General features: G+C 45.1%; 1 protein-coding gene and 1 long non-coding RNA gene across 2 annotated transcripts; both read right to left on the reverse strand.

Moving 5' to 3' along the window:
- Nucleotides 1-1,165: 1,165 nt before the first annotated feature.
- On the reverse strand, nucleotides 1,166-6,419 carry LOC139832257 (uncharacterized). The gene is made up of 3 exons (XR_011747104.1): nucleotides 6,220-6,419; nucleotides 4,423-4,513; nucleotides 1,166-2,331 (listed from the first exon to the last, which is right to left on the reverse strand). It is a non-coding gene; the product is annotated as an uncharacterized lncRNA (long non-coding RNA).
- Nucleotides 6,420-6,499: 80 nt separating this feature from the next.
- LOC139832256 (uncharacterized) lies at nucleotides 6,500-8,202 on the reverse strand. Its single transcript, XM_071821963.1, has one exon. It carries the CDS (start codon nucleotides 7,739-7,741, stop codon nucleotides 6,884-6,886), a length of 858 nt encoding a protein of 285 aa, XP_071678064.1. The 5' UTR covers nucleotides 7,742-8,202; the 3' UTR covers nucleotides 6,500-6,883.
- Between the last annotated feature and the right edge of the window lie 10,410 nt (nucleotides 8,203-18,612).

The following is an 18,612-nucleotide window of genomic DNA, read 5'->3' on the forward strand; positions in this document are numbered from 1 at the left end:
GCTCCCCCATGATGCCGGCGGCGGGGAAGGAGTCCCCCGCGCCGCCGCCGGCGCCGCCCACGCCTCCGCCTCCCGGCGCTCCTCGCCGAGCCCCTCTCCGACGTCTTCACCGTCATCTCCATCACCAACTCCTCATTGCATTCAGTGGTCCATCCTCTCACAAACCTCTGTACCGCCCTATGTAAACATGGTGTTTGATGCTATAAGTTATAATCCTATGATCTATGTCATGTTGCCATAGTTTATTTGTTCATTGATTGATTGGTTGTTTCTCTTTGGTTCATTAGAGTTGTATGTTGATATGTTACCGTCCTTCGTGCCCATTATATTTGTGCGCGCATGGATCAAGCACCATAGGGTTGGTAGTACTTGTATACTAGAAGAGGGAAGTTCTGCCGGAGTGACAGAAACCTGAGGACGCGAACCGGATAGTTGCATGTATGGGAGTAAGAGGACCATTTAGTTAAGGCTATGGTTGGGAAAACCTTAATGCTTGCTAGTATTTACGGATGTTTGCTAGCAAACCAATCATATAGTACTTGTAATCCCGGAGGTAGAACATGTATATTTAGCCTCTCCTACATATAAAGCTGCATCGAAGACATTGAACCGAAGATTTCAAATTGATAGTTTTATGTCATAGCTATCTCCTGTGTAGTGTGATTGGTGGCACCTGGGTTGAAAAACTAGAAGCATTGGGTGCTAAGACTCTTTTAATCCTTTCATTGGCGACAACTCAGCATCCAAACCTTATTTTGAAATTTGTGCATCAGTAGCTCTTCATACTTATGATTCACCCGTATGTAGAAATCATGTCTCTGTCGAGAACCAACCTGAGGTTGGGTGGTTAGGAGGGTGGTTGTACCCCCAGCCCACCAGAGTTCAAACCCCAGGTTTAACATCTGTGTGTCTCATAAAGGCGGAATATTCATTCAGTGGGAGGCGACGTTCCCGTCGACAGCGAGGCGCCTGTGGTGACTTCGTCAATTTCAAGATCCAATCCGCCGGCTCAGTCTTCCGGAGGTGCTCATAGGGGTAGGGGTGTGCGTGTGTGCGTTCATAGGGGTGAGTGTATGCGCGTGTATGTGAGCGTCTGCGTTTGTACTGTGTTTCTCAAAAAAAAAAAGAAAAAAAGAAATCATGTCTCTGTCATGTTAACATCTAGTTGAGCAATGCCCTTTATTGCCATATGATGAATGTCTGTTTATTTCTATCTATCAGCTCTTGATGATTTGTTGTACCCTATTGTAGCTTACAAGTCAGTATATAGTTCTCTATGATCCCATCAGGTTGGGTTCACACATGGCTCTAGCGATTCTGATCAACCTGAAACTAGGTAGTGCATTCATGTATTGACGCGAACCTCATCAATGTAATACTGATGGTCAGCTGCTTATGCTAGATACTTGTGCCCAAGCATATGCATTAGTAATGCAGACATTATACACTATATAAAAGTTAAACGAATTAGCGTTTCCTGGTTGATCGGGGCATGATCAGGGCACTGTAGATGGACAAATTATCTCTTCTTTCCTTGAGCCGTTGCTAGACACGTACTCTCCTTTTCCATGGTCCAATTAATTTACTTGACCGGTTATTTCTTTTTTGATAGATAGGCAACCGGTTACCGACTGTAGATCTAACATGCCAGCTTGATCGCCTTGTGTTGCCACGTACCTTGCCAGTTTCGGTCAAAGCGGTGCCACGATCTCCACTTTGCCCTAACCTCTCCCTTCTGATGTCACATCTATTGCAGCCGCCATCATCCTCCCCTTCTCATGGGCAATCGCCGCCGTTGCCCTCCTACCACCGGTGTGGTTCCCCACGTCGCCGGCCGTCCCAGATACCGACGCCTCATGTTGCTTCCGCATGATTCGAGGCGTCCAGATTGGAGTGGTGGTTGTGCCTCGCCGGCATGGTTCCCGCAGTGTGTCGGCGTGTTCGGCAAGGTAAAGCTCCGTCCCGGTGTATGGCTCCGGCGAGCACGAGTGGTGGGCGGCACACCGAGCAAGGTCCGGTGGTCGCCTCTGCTCCTCTAGCCGGCGTGTCCACCCCCTCTCATGTCGCCCCTACCGTCATCCATGGTTTCCAGCGGCATCCTGCCACTCCAGGGAGCCTTCCTTGCCGCTCTTCAGCAATTTCCCGTGCTGAGTCGCCACATCCCGGCGTCTCCGTCATGCCGGGAGGATTTGGGGATAGGGGCTGCGGAGGTAAGGCTCGCCATTGGTTGGGATGCCTGCTGCCCCAGCGTGATGGCTAGCAACCTGGCTCGGTTGCTAGCTTTTTATCCTTTCTCCAGATAGCCTGCTCTCAAATTGAAGCACAGGGGCCCTGCAAAAATAGATTACAATAACCATCCGTCTCTTCTTTTTATGCATCATTTAAAGTCCAACTATAATGCAAAATTGATGCGGCGTTTGTTTTTTACATTGTTGCTTCTGCAGGTTTCTAAAAGTTTCCTTCATGGATGTGTGACTTTCCAATTCTCAGGTAACTACAAAGTTTGGTGTGATCAGTACCACATGATGATTTGGTTTGCTTCATTGTTGTGCGTTTCTGAGGCAAGCACTTGCATTTGATTTTGTAATTGTGAAGATGGATGGGGCAGACCAACATGATCCACCAGGGCATCCCTGCTGGTGCCGTGGGAGAGGCCAGATTTCCAGGTTGTTGGTCCAGTAGATCGCTCCGGAGGACAGGCCAGAATTCAGAAAGAGGTACTTCCGAGTTTCGATGAAGGCCAGGATCGATTTCTAGAGCTATGTATCATATTTGTTGGATTTTTTTATTCTTCCTTCAGTTTGTGCAGTCAAATTTAAGAAACGGCTACTTATGTAGCAAGCAACACACATGTTACCTCTAAGGGAGTATCACTGACCTATATTTTTATGCAAATCTGAATAAAACGTATGATTTCCCTTTATCTAAAATAATCTCACAACTGTGCTGAAAATAAAATGGTGTTAGTGCATTATTGTGGTTGGATCATATGTACCTAATTACAGTATTGGTGTAGTGAAGAGACAAACTTTAGTTATAATCTAGCTTACTAGGTACTTACTTTTTTTTCTCTCAAAATCAACCTCTGCATATCCTAATATGCCATTTGTTATATTTTTTTAGCAATATTATGTTATCCAAGCTTAATTTTCCATGTTAGCCATAAACCTAGCCATCTGTCTTTCAGTGACTGATACACATTTTCACCTATAAAGTGTGGACAGGGGCCAGTGTGTTCCTGCGTTTGAGGTAGGTTTCCATCTGATGTGATCAACCAATCATTGCATCTTATTCAGAGAGGTCTATCATTTAGTATGGCACTGTTATCTTTTCTGGTTCTTTTAATTTTGGCCACTTCATTGTTAACTCAATGTTTCCTCCTTAGATTTCCTTCTATTTTTTTACTGATTCTCTGTTAGTGCATTTCCAGATATGAAAACATGAAATCTAAGATATGAACCATGCAAACTGAAACTATATGTTATGCTTACTGCTGTTTTGCTCTATATTTTTGTAGCTCCAATGCTCCAAATATTATTATTCCTGAATTAGGATGATCGACCCCTCTCTGTTAAGCTATTGCATAACCTGGCCTGATATGTTTTTACATTTCATGCTGGAATTCGTACTTTTGCAGGCAGCATAGGAAATTAGAAATATTACACAACACTGAAGCATTCATAGAAAGATCTTTCTTTCTTTATTATAGTGAAACTTAATTTAATTAGCTTACAGCATGTCCGAGGTAAAATTCATTGTTCTCATTACCATCTTTGATTTTAATTACCATGGAGTTTGTCCTCAATTTGTCTGGACGTTTTTCTTATTCAGTACACGTGGGTATCACTGATAGTAAACACTATTGGCGCTTGGTTTTGATAACAGAAGCCATACCTTAGGTTCTGCTTCCAGAATAGTTGACATGTTACCAGATCTAGCATGCTTACTATTACTAAGTGTGTTCCTTATTGTCTCCTAATTGATAATAATTTAGGGTACAGTGACATACAACTTAACAAATGTATGCTTAATTAGCAAAGTAACACCTTGCAAGTTCTAATTTACCTTGGGCCTGGATCATGCACTAAATAACCCTTTGTACTACATTGTGCTCCCATTTCTTCTAAATATTTCCAAAATTTCTCAGATACGCACCATGGTCATGTATGTAGTTTAGTGAATACATATATGGGATTGATCATAAACTACGGCATGCCCACACGCGCATCACGCCGTTGCACTGCTTCTAATCGTTTCAATCAGCTTACTCTGCAATGGCTATGGTCTGTATGGAATCAGCTCTTCCTTTGGTTTTCTAATTTTTATTTATTTGTCAGGCTACCAAAGATATGCTTACAGTCTATGCTTATAAGGTGAAACAAATCCCAGCTTAGGGAGTGAAGGTTCAGCTTTTCCAGTTACCTTCTTAGGGGGCGTATACTTGGAGGCGTGTAGTCTTTGGCAACATGGCCCGCCGAGTCCCTGTGATGGTACTGATTCTCTTCCGTTTTTTCTACATGAGTTAACAACCTCTGCTGTCAAAATTGCAAATGTTCATAAAAAGAGCTTGACAGAGAAGTACATAATTTTGGTTAGGCATGAATATCTATGTTATATTTCTTGCCACAATGGAGCTTCCATGTTTTGCATACAAATCCAGACAAAAACTCATGAGTACTTGGCTAAAAATACATTCCACACAAAAGCTAAGAAAAGAAATACTGTATTATCAGATTCGACACAATAGATTTCTATGCCATGGTATTGATCAACTGCGATAAGTGTTCATTCTTTCTTGCTACAAAGAAGCTATGCTTACAAAAATAAATAGTTAGCATACATGCTGGTTACATTTTTAGACTAACTTGCTAATCAATATAGATGCTCTAAATATTTTTGCTACTTTCCCTTAAACAACCTTAAAAAGGAAACACAGAACCATATTTGCCTGGTTGGACAAAAAAAAAGAACACCTCAAGGTATTTGACACAATTACCTTGAATCCATAAAAGAAAATAGTTAAGATATATCAACAATTTATAGAGTATGCTTATAGAACTAGAGTACGATCACAAAACTAACAAATTTATTATGATAAAATTTTGTACCTGACACTGTCAGTTTTGTTTTGGTTCGGCACATTTGGTCGTTGAGAAAAGAATTTTGCTTTAAGGGAAAGAAGCTGGATAAGCATGGACATGATCTCAAACAAGGTGGTGGCAACCATCAGAGGAAGGCCAGTGCTTTGCAAGGATGCTCACAGGAACGCGCTGCTGCTGGAAAAAATAAGGGGGGCGGGTAGTTGCGGATTGCCTAGATATGACCTATGCAAGCTTTGGATATGTTGGAGTGTTCCCCTCCTCTAGATTAGCTTTTGAGTTGTTCTCTTTGAAATGTTTACCGGATGATGTATAAGAACTATTTTTGTTGTATGTCGATGGAATCAGGGGCAGCCCCTTTTCTCTAAAAAATAAAATATCAAATATGTTTACACACCGACCTTCATAGGTTTGTTCGTAGGTTAAACATAATCCAGTTTTTCTTCTAACCTAATAATTTGGAATACACTAAAAAAACTTAGTTGTTTGGAAAGTAAATTACAGAAATGGATATGGTTGACTATGCTTCGCAAAATAATATAGTTTCAAAGATTTCTAAGTTGATGTTAGTAACATCCACAAAGTTCAAAAACAGCTAGGAAAAGTAAGTTGATCTAGCATAGAGACAGTATGTAATTAACATGAATTACTAAGTATGTACATATTTACAAAACTGGAACTCTACATCTGCATGCATATAATTCAGAATGCAACATCTTGGATATTAGTTTATGAGAGAAATATGATAATTATCATGCAACATTTTGGAACATATTCAACTTTTATTTTGAGAAAAAAAAACCGTATCCACCTTCCAACTGAAAAATTCGTAGTGTTGCCTGTTCATTTATATTAAAGTTCCAGAGGTTTAACATGCCATGTTATGTTTTCAGATAGTTATAACTTATAAGAAAGAAATTCCAGAAATGAAGTAGCTTATTTAATTTTTAAAGCAGAGTACTTAGAAGCAACCAAATCATACAATAAGTTGATCGCTACAAACAAGTGGCACCTACAGCTTAACATCCAGAAATTGCAAGTAAAAAGACTTCTAGATCAACACATTTGACCAACAACAAAACTAGATCAAGTACATAATGGAGAAGGCAGAGATACGTACCAACAAATATTCTCTTCATCACTCCATGTGACGGGTACTTCTGCGTCAATCCCAGCTCGAGACTGAGGGGACAGTCGTGGCTATGCCCACTCTATGCCAAACTTCCGCCGAGCGGCGACAGGATGATCAACTGTGGTGGATCAACATCTGGCGCTCCGCGACCTCGCTGGTTGCGTGAACGCCTTCCTTGGAGCGAAGGCTGTTGGGGCTAGACTAGCTAGCTCTCTCTCAGATTGATCTCGCGCACATACACAAGACGTAGGTAGAAGAAATACGGGAGTTGTTTTCCGGCCGCACGTACAGCCCCTTTTTACTCTTTATTTCTCCACACCAAATCTGGACAGATTACAAGCCTTTTTATAGCTGAGCAACGCAGCACCCACGCAAGCTGAAACGTAGCTTCCACGCAACTTCATCAACGTGGTACCCAAGCAACTTCCGATCGCTCCGGCGCGCGTACGCCGCGATCCATCTTCTCTCGATCGTGAGTCTACCTCATCCGCGAGACCTTGGCCTACCCTGCGCTTACTACCTGCTCCCTACGACGCCACAAACCGGCTCGAACCAACCTGAACACGAACACGACTAGAACTAGACACACGCACGCCACGCACGCACACATACGCGCGGTTTATTTCCTAACAATCTCCCCCTAAACCGCGACCTACAGGAGACACGGATGGTCCTCCACGTCTGCGAGGAGCGCCTTCTCCTTCCTGGGCTGCCGGCAGTCACGGGAGAAGTGGCCGCGAACGCCACAATTCCAGCACTTGCCGCGCCGCCCCTTCGCTCCCGAGGCCACGCTGCTCCCGTCGTCGTCGTCGTCGTGGTCGTGGCCACCGCCGCGCTGACGGCGTCGTGCCTCCCATTGAGCGGCCGTGAGCAGCAGCTGGTCGCCACGTCGCTCTCCGCCAACGGCCGCCTTGCGCCGCTCCGTCCGCTCCTGGAACGCCTTGAGACGCCCGAGCACGTCGTCGAAGCAGATGGTCTCGACGTCGCAGAACTGCTCGATGCCGGCCACCGCCGCGAACAGCGAGTCCGGAACGGTGTCGAGCAGCTTCTTCACCATCTGGGCGTCGCTCAGCGTCCCGCCGAGGCTTGCAAACTTGGCGGCCATGCAGCCGATCTTGCCAGCGTAGATGTCCAGCTCCTCGCCGTCCGCCATGATCAGCCGATCGAACTCGCCGCGGAGCGTCGACAGCCGAGCTGCCTTGACGCGATCCGCGCCGACGAACCGCGCCTTGAGGCACTCCCAGATCGCCGCCGCCATCTTCTTCGACGACACCTGCAGGAGAATGTCCTCCGAGAGCGCGCCGAGCAGGTATGCCCTCGCCCTCTTGTTCTTCTCCGGATCGACCGCCACCGTCGAGTCTTCCGGAACCACCGCCTCCCAGACGCCCTGCACGTCGAGGTTGGCCTCGACCTTGATCGCCCAGACGGTGTAGTTGTCGCGGGTGAGTATCGGACAGAAGAGCGGCATCGCGCTCCCCCCGGCACCACCACCGTGCGGAACCAACGCCATCGCCGTGGCTCTGATACCAAATGTTGGGGCTAGACTAGCTAGCTCTCTCTCAGATTGATCTCGCGCACATACACAAGACGTAGGTAGAAGAAATACGGGAGTTGTTTTCCGGCCGCACGTACAGCCCCTTTTTACTCTTTATTTCTCCACACCAAATCTGGACAGATTACAAGCCTTTTTATAGCTGAGCAACGCAGCACCCACGCAAGCTGAAACGTAGCTTCCACGCAACTTCATCAACGTGGTACCCAAGCAACTTCCGATCGCTCCGGCGCGCGTACGCCGCGATCCATCTTCTCTCGATCGTGAGTCTACCTCATCCGCGAGACCTTGGCCTACCCTGCGCTTACTACCTGCTCCCTACGACGCCACAAACCGGCTCGAACCAACCTGAACACGAACACGACTAGAACTAGACACACGCACGCCACGCACGCACACATACGCGCGGTTTATTTCCTAACAAAGGCTGTAGGAAGCCAATCGCTGACGGCCGCAAGGAGGAAACACAGCTGCAGTATGCCGGCAGAGCGGGTCGGGGAGAGCGCCGATGAGCAGCCAGCTGCACCAATTTGGGGAGGACGGCATCAAATTGGGCATGCTTTACTGCAAGGCCCGATAGAGAAGAGAAAAGGGGATGAACGAGAGAGAGACACGGAGCGAGTGGGATACGCGTGTGCTATGTTGTACGGAATACTCGCGAGGTGGCTTTTGTCTTTTCCATAACCCTGTTCGATCGTGTCATTAGTCATTAGTACGTGTGAGTGTTGTGTTACGCTGAGGCGCACAACCAATTCCTGTTCTTTTTTCCCGAGATTCCAGACCCCTGCAAGGCTGCATTACACATCATGAATTCCGTATGATACCCATCCGATCTTATTCCAAAGGGATTCCATTCCAAAGGAGCTTGCCTCACCGGCTCTTTGCCTATACCTAAACCGTAAAGCCGCAGTGGCACCTCGGACTGAAACCAAGATTCGTACCTACTTCGAAATTTAAGCAACGGAAAAAAGATTAACGAGCCCAGAAATTTAATAAGCAAGGAAAAAATGTTAGCTCCCCAAAATTTATGCAAGGAAAAAATTAGAACCCGAAATTTAAGCAATGGGAAAAATAATAGCACCCCAAAATTTAAGCATGGAGAAACAATTAGCACCCCTAAATTTAAGAAACGAAAAACTTAGCCCTAATACATCTCATCTCATCCCATAAGATCAGTCTATCGACTTTTTTTTAGATATGTAAGAGTTAGCCCATAAATGAGAACCAACATGTGGTTGAATGGTTAGGAGGGCAGTGGCACCCCCAGCTCACCAGAGTTTAAATCCTAGATTTGACACTTTAATATTTCATTAAAGAGGCGAAATATTCTTCACTAGGAGGCAACGTGCCCGTCGACAACGAGACGTCCATGGTGACTTCGTTAATTTCAAGACCAGTCGGATCAGTTTCTTGGACCCAGTCCCTCGAAGATGCTCATAGAAATAGGGTGTGCGTGTGTGCGTTCATAGGGGTGAGTATGTGTACGTATGTGTGAGCGTCTGCATCTGTGCTGTGTATGGTAAAAAAAGTCCACAAGTATAGAATTATTGTTAATTAGATTGGCGTTGTGGTGTAAGTATCTATTGAATGATGTTTTATCATCTTCCTAAGGAAATTACATGTTTCAGCTTGGTGTCCACATTTGAATATGCATCAGAGTTCCAGCTATTTTTTATAGTGCATATCAAATTGTGTCTCGACATGGCTACATGTCTAAAAGTAACCTACATTCTAACACACAATGGTCTTTATGATTTCTACTAAAAAATACATGAAGCACCCACCAACAGGCGCGGCGTGTCGCCGCGCCACTGCTTCCTAGTAACAATTTAAATGTGCAACCTTACGGCTACTTCCACATGCACTTAAAGCTTGCATCTTAGTTTACATGTAATATCTACCGTAAATATGATGCACATTTTGGGCTACCTATGAAATTCTGCTACATTCACCTTTTCTCAACTAATCTCACTTCACAAAGCAATATGTAATGGATTAGACCTAGCTATTACTAGATATGTTTTATCTCCTAACTGATCTGTTTTGTTGTTAGCAGGTATATATTACCTTCATTCAAGATGAAAATGGTGTTCCCCCTCTTTTGCAAGAGCTCCAGTTAGCAGCTAATATCTAGTATTTTTTATGGCTTGTAATATTGTGATTAGTCAGAACTATGAAGAGAGAGTGATAGATTTACTCTGGCTTATCTGAAAATATTTTGTGCTTTCTCTATATTGATGTAAGTATTCATTGCGTGTTGTCAAAACATGAACTAAAGGAATATGTGAAGTAAGAAAATTCTGCAAACTCTACTGGACGAAGTAATAATTGGGCTTAAAAAAGGCAACGGCCCAAACAATATTTGACCGGAGCAATATACATTGCTGTAAATCATGAACCGAAAGGCCGAATGAAATTAATTGTACAATGTTTTGGCAAAAAATAAAAAAAGCTGAAACGTTGGGCTTTGGCCCATGTAGCTAACCGAAACTGAGAGGAAGTAAATTATGAATAGGACAAATTGTTGGCCTCGGCCCATGTACATGCTAAACTGGATTGGGCTGATTTTGATCCACGACCATTTGATTTGGTTACAGATCGGCCACGTAGGATTTGCCACGTTAGATCTGACATGGACAGGTAGGCCAGCCCACGACGAAAATTTTGGTCATAGAATCTATGACCATCAATTTTGGTCCTATTCCTCTACGACCATTTAAATAAAAAGGTCGTCGTGCGCCGTCAGTGACGCTCAACTGGCGACCAACAGTTATTGGTCACGACGTGGTCATAGATTGCACACAATAACCTTTCCATGACCAATATGGAGGGTCGCAAGTCACCATATTTCTTGTAGTCACGCAAAACATGGTTCATCAGTCTCATGAAAGTGCTAGTTGCATTAGTTAAACTAAAAGGCATTACTAACCACTCATATAAACCAAATTTTGTTTTAAAGGCTGTTTTCCATTTATCCCCTCTTTCATCCTAATTTGATGATAACCACTTCGCAAATCAATTTTAGAGAAAACAGCAGCGCCACTCCATTCATCTATGATATCCTCTAAACGGGGAATATGATGACAATATCGAATAGTAATGTTGTTTATCGCTCTACAATCTACACACATACGCAATGTACCATCTTTCTTAGGAACTAAAATAACAAGAACAACACAAGGACTATGGCTTATGCGAATATAACCTTTGTCGAGTAGCGCTTGTACTTGCTTCTGTATCTCCTTCGTCTCTTCGGGGTTCGTCCTATATGGTGCCCTATTGGGCAGCGAAGCTCCGGGGATCAAGTCAATTTGATGCTCAATACCACGCAATGGTGGTAATCCAGCTGGCACCTCCTCCGAAAACACATCGCTGAATTCCTGTAAAACACTAGAAACACACCAAGAGAAATAGGGGTCATATCGTTAGAAACCAAAACCTCACCCTTGTACATGAGCACAAGAGGCATGGTTGTAGGATCCTCACTAAATTCTCTCATGTCCTCTTTGGTGGCTGAATGTACTAGGACATCGCCTAGAGGGGGGGGGGGGTGAATAGGCGGTGTATCAAAACTTCTACTTGAGAGCTAAACTAGGCGGAATAAAACTATACATGTGTTTACTAGTTTAGCTCAAAGCCTATCAACTAGGGGTTTACCTAAGAGCACCAACAACCTATGCTAGCATGATGAGCACAATGTGATAACAAGCTAGGTATAGCACATCAAGCAAGATAGATATAACAAGGTAAAGCGCATAGGTAAAGGAGCTCGGGTTGAGAAGTAACCGGTGCACGAGGAGACGACGATGTATCCCGAAGTTCACACCCAAGGGTGCTACATCTCCGTCTGGAGCGGTGTGGAGGCAGCACTCCAATAAGCCACTAGGGCCACCGTATTCTCCTCGAGCCTTTTCTCCAAGAGGAAAGCCCCGATCCACTAAGGGACCCTTGAGGGTGCTCACCGAATGACAAAGGATTAACTTATCAATGCCTACAGATTGTAGACTAGGGTTTTAGTCGGAAGTAGAGGGCAAGTAGATCTCGAAGGTTTCAGCCGAAAAGTACTCGACGATGTGAAAACTAGGGTTGCGTGAAATAATGAATCGATGCTCACTTTATCCCTCGACTCCCCCTTATATAGGAGGCGGAGCCGAGGGATTCGTAATACACAAGTTTACAGAGTCCGGGAGGGTTTCTACCTCATCCCGTAAGATTACAAGTATGTATTTCCTAATACAACTCTAGCTTTCCTTAGTACTAACTTGGGCTTCCGAACTTCATATTCATCGAGTCGTGGGCCTTCAGTAAACCCTGGGTACCATCTTTGGCAGGCCCAATGGGGATGCCTATGTCAGTAGCCCCCGAGATTTTGCTTGAATCGAAGAATCAGGGAAAATCTCCAACTTTAGTCTTTTAATAACTCTGTCGAATTTATCACATATCTTTAGATACGCAATTATATATTGTACAGGGATAATGGTAGTTGGGGCTAGTTCATCTGACGGATCAGGTACTAGTTAACTGCTCTAGTGGCAATCCGCAAAAAACCTACTTCAAGATCACGTCCCTGGACATGATCTCGGGATACTGGTGTTAACTTCGACAGGTGCCGCTTAAGGTCTTACCATCTGCCGAGTCCCAGTCATGTTTTATCGGGTACCTAACGCGTCCGTTAGGATTTTTCTTCGTATCCGTTGATACGGAAAAAAGTAGCGAACCAACGTCAGAGACGGTGCCACGCCGCTCAGAACGGATCTGGGGTCTTACCTTCGCAGAGTTTTGCGGCATTCAGAGATTATTCGCGACTTTGGCGCTCTGAGAATATATTGTCGAGTGCTTTTTCGGCTGTTGGAATAGCATATTTTATTGAGTCAACGGATGACTTATCTTGCCTTCCCGATGGGAGTACATGTAAAGTTATTTGTATAACTCGAAATATGCTCACTTCTTTTTATAATTTCATCGGGCACGCGAATAGCGTTCCCGATGGGAGTAGCCCCCGAGGCTACAGCCAAGAACTTGTGCTTGGTTGTAGGCTCAAGACTGTAACGCCTTATGTCGCTATCTTGTAATTCTTTCTCGAGCTTTTCATATCTATCGGGTGCGTGATCAGCGCTCCCGATGGGAGTAGCCCCCGAGGCTATGAGCAAATGCTTGCTTTTGATCATAGGCTCTCGCCATTTCTATTTTGTCATACTCGAGTTTTTCTTTTTCCCAAAGTAGCCCCCGAGCATTTGATCAAAAACTTGTATTTGATCAAAGGTTCTCGAGATAATCAATAATCTTCTGCTGCCGCCACTTTTATTAATCTTCATAGCTGAGATTTTCTCTTGGCAAGGTGACATCATCACTGACGATAGCCACGATCACTATGTCGGGAAGACGCGAGTACTGCTCTCTCTGTCTTGCGGGCCCAAAATCCTCATCAAGTTTACACGTCGTGCAAGTGGGGGACACACGTCCTCCACTTTTCCTGGCGCACGCACTGTAGCGCCTGTTCCTTTCCTTCATAGTGAAAATACGTTTTTACCCCTTATCCACGTGTACAACATCCATCTCACAATTTTTCCATCCAACGGTGCGTCGATTCGCCGAACCCCTATTTAAGGTCTTCTTCTTCCTCCGTTCACCCTTTCGCTCGCGCCGCACCTCTGCTCTCCGCTGCAAAAATCCCCCATTGCGCCCAACACTTCTCGAGCTCAGCCACACTCGCACTTTTCGCGTACGCCACTGTTGATGCCACCGCGCGCACGGCTCACTAGGCACAGCACCCCCGAGTCGAAGATGGCGGCGGAAGATCTGGAGTGGGAGAGATCCAAGATCTCCAACCAAGACCTGAACCTGCTGAAGAAGCTTGGGTTCACGAAGAAGAAAGACGCGCTGCGCTTCCCCAAGGAAGAAAGCTATCCATCGCCTCCTATCGAGTATCGGGTCAGTTTCGTTGACCACCTTATTCGCGGCCTCTCTACCCCCATTCACGATTTCCTTCGCGGTCTCCTTTTTGTCTATGGGTTGCAGCTGCACCAGCTGACTCCCAATTCTATCCTCCACGTCTCGATTTTCATTACCCTCTGTGAGTGCTTCCTCAGAGTTAATCCTAATTGGGTTCTGTGGAAGCGCATCTTCTGTCTCCGCCGCAATGGCTCCCACAACGTCGCCTACAACATAGGCGGCGTTGTCATTTGCGTTCGCTCTGACGTCGAGTATTTTGACGTCAAATTCCCCAACTCCGTCCAAGGGTGGCGCAAAAGGTGGCTCTATGTGCACGAAGAAAGCTCCGACTCGGTGGAGTACAACATAGCTCCTTTCGATGGAGGTGCCAAGATTCTTCGCCGCCGATCGTGGGACGCTGAAGCCACCGAAGAAGAAAAAACGGCGACAGAGGCACTGATGTCCCGTATCCATGAGCTTCAGAACACCCGTGGCAAGGAATTGTCGGGTATCCAGATCACAGCCTACTTCCTTAGGATTAGAGTGCAGCCTTTACAAGCTCGCAAAAATCCCCTTCGGATGTATGCTGGTGAAGAAGATGTCGACAGGCTCTCCAAAGACCTTCCTGTGAAGGACTTGGAGAAATTGATCCGAAGAATTTCATCGCTCAGCAAGAAGGATGCTATTCCATCCTCTTGCCGCGTGGAGCCATATAGTGGCACCAACGCCCTCCCCGAGGTAATTTTTCCCTCGACTACTATTTTGTCCTCTCGATTTTTTAATATTTGCCGACTACTATTTTGCTGGCATTTCTTGCGTAACTTCTTGTCGACACTCCTTGTCTTTGTAGAACCGCCTAGTTCTAGCTTCTCTTCCTCCTCTTCCTCAAGGTGGAGAAGTTGAAGAACAGACTGTTGTCACCAACGACAACCAGGGTACTTCTCGCCCTGAGAGTGAAGTCGCGGGTTCTCATAAATCCGCGGCTTCCTCTGAAAAAGAAGTCGAATCTGAGGCTACCGCATCGACACACTCCCTCCCCTCCGCTGTTTCTCCAAGGAACAAGAGAAAAGGGACGAAGTTGCCGATTCTGGCACCTCCAAATCCGGCGCATCTCCTACCGAAGAAGTTGTTCCTACTGAAGAAAGTACAACTTTCAACCCTTACGAAGATGCCCTTGTCAGCTCGTAAGTTCTTGCTGCTCTTTGTTGTTTGCTCTTGATATTTTGTCTATGTTGTTTCTTATATTGTCGCCTTTTTATTGTAGTGGTGATGAGGATGAAAATCCACCTATTGACGCGACTGCTCGAACGAGTACGTTGCGTACTTTAGTTGTCTCTGAAGCTCAGCCTGATGGGGATGAAACCTCGCCTCCTCAGCAAGACATCGAGCATCCAACTCCAGTTGCAAGCCCCCGTGCCCCTTCGCCAAAGAGGGCTAGGGTCGAGCCGGCCAAGGAGCCTACCTTGCTGATTGGTAGTTCCACGACTCCTTCAATGGATGATGTAAGTTGTTCACTTCTTCTTTTATGTTCTGAATATTTCAATGCTTTCGACTCCCCTTTGTTTTTTGCTTCTCCTTTGCTTGTTGCTGTCAAACTTTTCACTTCCTATATTGATTTTTCTTTCTCTATTTTTCTTTGCAGCCTTTGATGAAGGAGTTTATCCGTCTCGGTACCCAATTCGTCGGGTACCGTGACCATGCTAAAAAGCTTGAAGGTACTATTTTTGCTGCTTCTTCTGGTGAATGACCTCCCCATCATTTTTTTTGTCATGACATTTGTTACTGTCGATTGTTTTACCAGCCAATCTTGCGGAAGCCAACAAACGTGCTGATGCTCTTGCTCTTAAATTGGAGCAAAGCGAAAAAGATCGCAAAAAAGCTGAGTCAAATGCCGCCGTTATTGAAGATCTTCGAAAAAGACTTCACGACACGGAAACTTCTCTAAGTGACAACATAGCTCAGCAGTCTGCTTGTGAAGATGAAATCTTCACTCGATTGGAGTCGCAGAGTCGACGTTTTGTCAGTGAGTAGTTCAAACCATTGCTATTTTTTTGAGTGATCATATTCTTCCTGGCACACTTTTTTGAAAAGCTTTCTTTTGCTTATTTAGGGAAGACACACCAAGATTGTGATCTAGAAAATCCTGAAGGTGACCGCCTCCTCGACGCGCTCTCACTCCTTGAGATTCATGGAGATGAGGCAGGCTTTTTTCGTACTTCTTCGTGAAGAAAGAAGAACCCGAGGCTTTTACTGCTCTCGCCAAGTGCTTCAACTCTAAAGATCTTGGGCTCAATCTTCGACAAGAAGGCCTGAAGATTGGTGTTGAAGGCACCATTGTCTTGGTTGCTGACAGCCAACAGGATGTCAACTGGGCTAAAGTTGGCGATGTCAAGGAGATGGAGACGAAGAAATGGCAGTCTTTGATTAAGGCTGCGAAGCCACAGTCGAAGAAAATCCTTGCCTTCCTTGGATGCAAGCCAACTCCATCTCCTAGTTCATCGAAGCCGGAGGTCAAGTAGACCACCTTGCCCCTTCTTTTGTTTTGTTTTTCTTTTGATGTTGTCACCATAATAACTTTGGCGACAACTATCCCACTAGTTCAGTAGGAACCCTCCTTTGTAATAGCCATGTAAATATCTGACCTTTATTAATGAAAAGCTATGTTGCCGAGTTATTGATATCGAAGTATTTCTCTCCAGTTGATTTTTGACAACAATACCGTGGTGCCTCCCTCGGCTGCTTTGCCTGCTACATCTTACTCGAAAAGGCCCTCCGCTGACGAGTTTATTGGAGGTTCGTCAAGTGCTGCACAGAATGAAGATTTGGACGAGCTTCGTCAACAACTGCAGTCGATGAAAAAACAAGCTCTCGTGGTAATGGAACAATCTCGGAGATCATCTGAAAATGAAAAACTGGTTGTTCAGCAAGCTCGGGAAGCCATAGCGTTGAAGGAAACTGCGGTTGCTGAGGCTGCTGAAGCTACTTCCCGAGAAAATTTTATGCTTCAACTGATGAACGACGCTAACTTGGATATGACGGGCACGCTCCGCAAACGTGGCCATGCTGTATTTTGTTTTTACTGTCTTTTATTCCTTACTGATGCTCTCGTTGAAACAGGTTCTTTTTTGGATACTGCTGCCGAAGATCAACGTGTTGAAGCCCGAACCAATGCGCTTCTCAGGCTTGCTCGTCAACATGGTTCCAGTTTCTGGGTTACTCCTGAGCGTACTCGCCAAATAATCAGATTTCAAGATCGCGCGAGTCAGGTCCGCGATTTTCTCGACTTCTGCACAAGAACATTGTCTCTAGTTTATAGTACCACGTTTCCTCGTAACAAAATACCAGAAACTCATCCTACTCTAATGGAGAAATTCCGAGATGCCCCTCGTATTCATAAATTTGTGCGAGCCGCAACTATCTGCTGGGGCAAGATTCGCCATGATTATGATACAGATCTGCTACCCGAAGTTAGATCTGAATCAAATTGTCACCAAGTGTCTGGCCAAGCAAACGAAGCGGAAGAGGAACATCGACAAAATCAACGACAATGTAACTCATGTAGTCGAAGAGATGATGGATGAACTTCTTCGGATGGACTCAGAATTCTTTGTGAAAGGCAGCTATGCTGAACATAAAACTGGTGCTGCAAGCAACGAAGGTGTAAACATAGATGATATACTAGGTAGCAACTGATTTTTACTATATTGCGGGAGTTCATAAATATTTTTCCTTGTCGAATTTTTCTTGATGATGAGGTTGTCCGTATTGTAAAATATAATCTATATTGTAAAGCCGCCGAGCCTTTGGCCGGTGCTCAAGCTATTTTTGCGCCTCGATGAATTTACTATTTTGCGAGAGTGTATATATATTTTGTTGCCACGGGTTATGAGCCCCCGAGCCTATCGACGAAAAAGATGTATATCACCAATATCTTTTACTATATTGCAGCACCGCGAGCCCGCCTCATTAAAAACCTTTCAGCCCCACTCGGTGCCCTGAAAGGAAAAGAGTGCGTCTGAAAACTCGCGGCATTTCAGTACATTGTATGTTTACAAGGAGGACTATATTTTGACTTCAAGCGTAAAAACGCCTTAGCTGTGACACGTTCCAAGGATTTGGCTCTGCAACCCCCGTCTTCTTGTCCTTTATCCTGTATGCTCCTCCTTCAAGTACTTCTGTGATGATGTAAGGGCCAAGCCATGGTGGCTCGAGTTTTTCATGGCTTTTTTGTCTAAGCCGAAGAACCAGGTCGCCTACCTGGAAGGATCTTGGACGCAAACGTCGACTGTGGTAGTTTTTCAGGTCTTGCTGATACTTAGTGACCCGCGATAACACTTCTTCTCGAGCTTCATCAAGTGCGTCGACACCATCCTCCAATGCTTTTATTGAAGCTTCTTCGTCATATTCAGTTACTCTTGGAGAATCATGCTCTATTTCTATCGGCAGTACTGCCTCAGCTCCATGGACTAGAAAGAACGGAGTTTCTTGTGTTGCTGTATTTGGTGTTGTTTGAATACTCCATAACACACTCGGCAACTCCTCTGGCCAAGTATGTTGAGCTTTTTCCAGTGGTCCTAACAGGCGCTTCTTGATACCATTGCAGATGATACCATTGGCTTTCTCGACTTGACCATTGGTTTGTGGGTGCGCAACTGACGCAAAGTGTAGTTTGATGCCTACCTCTGCACAGTATGCCTTGAATTCCTTGGATGTGAAATTACTACCATTGTCCGTGACGATGCTATGAGGTACTCCAAACCGAAAAACGATGCTTTTCACGAACTTGATTGCCGACGCTCTGTCTGGTGAATTTATTGGCTTTACTTCTATCCACTTGGTAAATTTGTCGACAACGACAAGCATATACTCGTATTCTCATGGCGAGGCCTTGTGTAATT

The sequence above is a fragment of the Lolium perenne genome, chromosome 6 (assembly GCF_019359855.2).
Source record: "Lolium perenne isolate Kyuss_39 chromosome 6, Kyuss_2.0, whole genome shotgun sequence".
Lineage (NCBI taxonomy): Eukaryota > Viridiplantae > Streptophyta > Magnoliopsida > Poales > Poaceae > Lolium > Lolium perenne.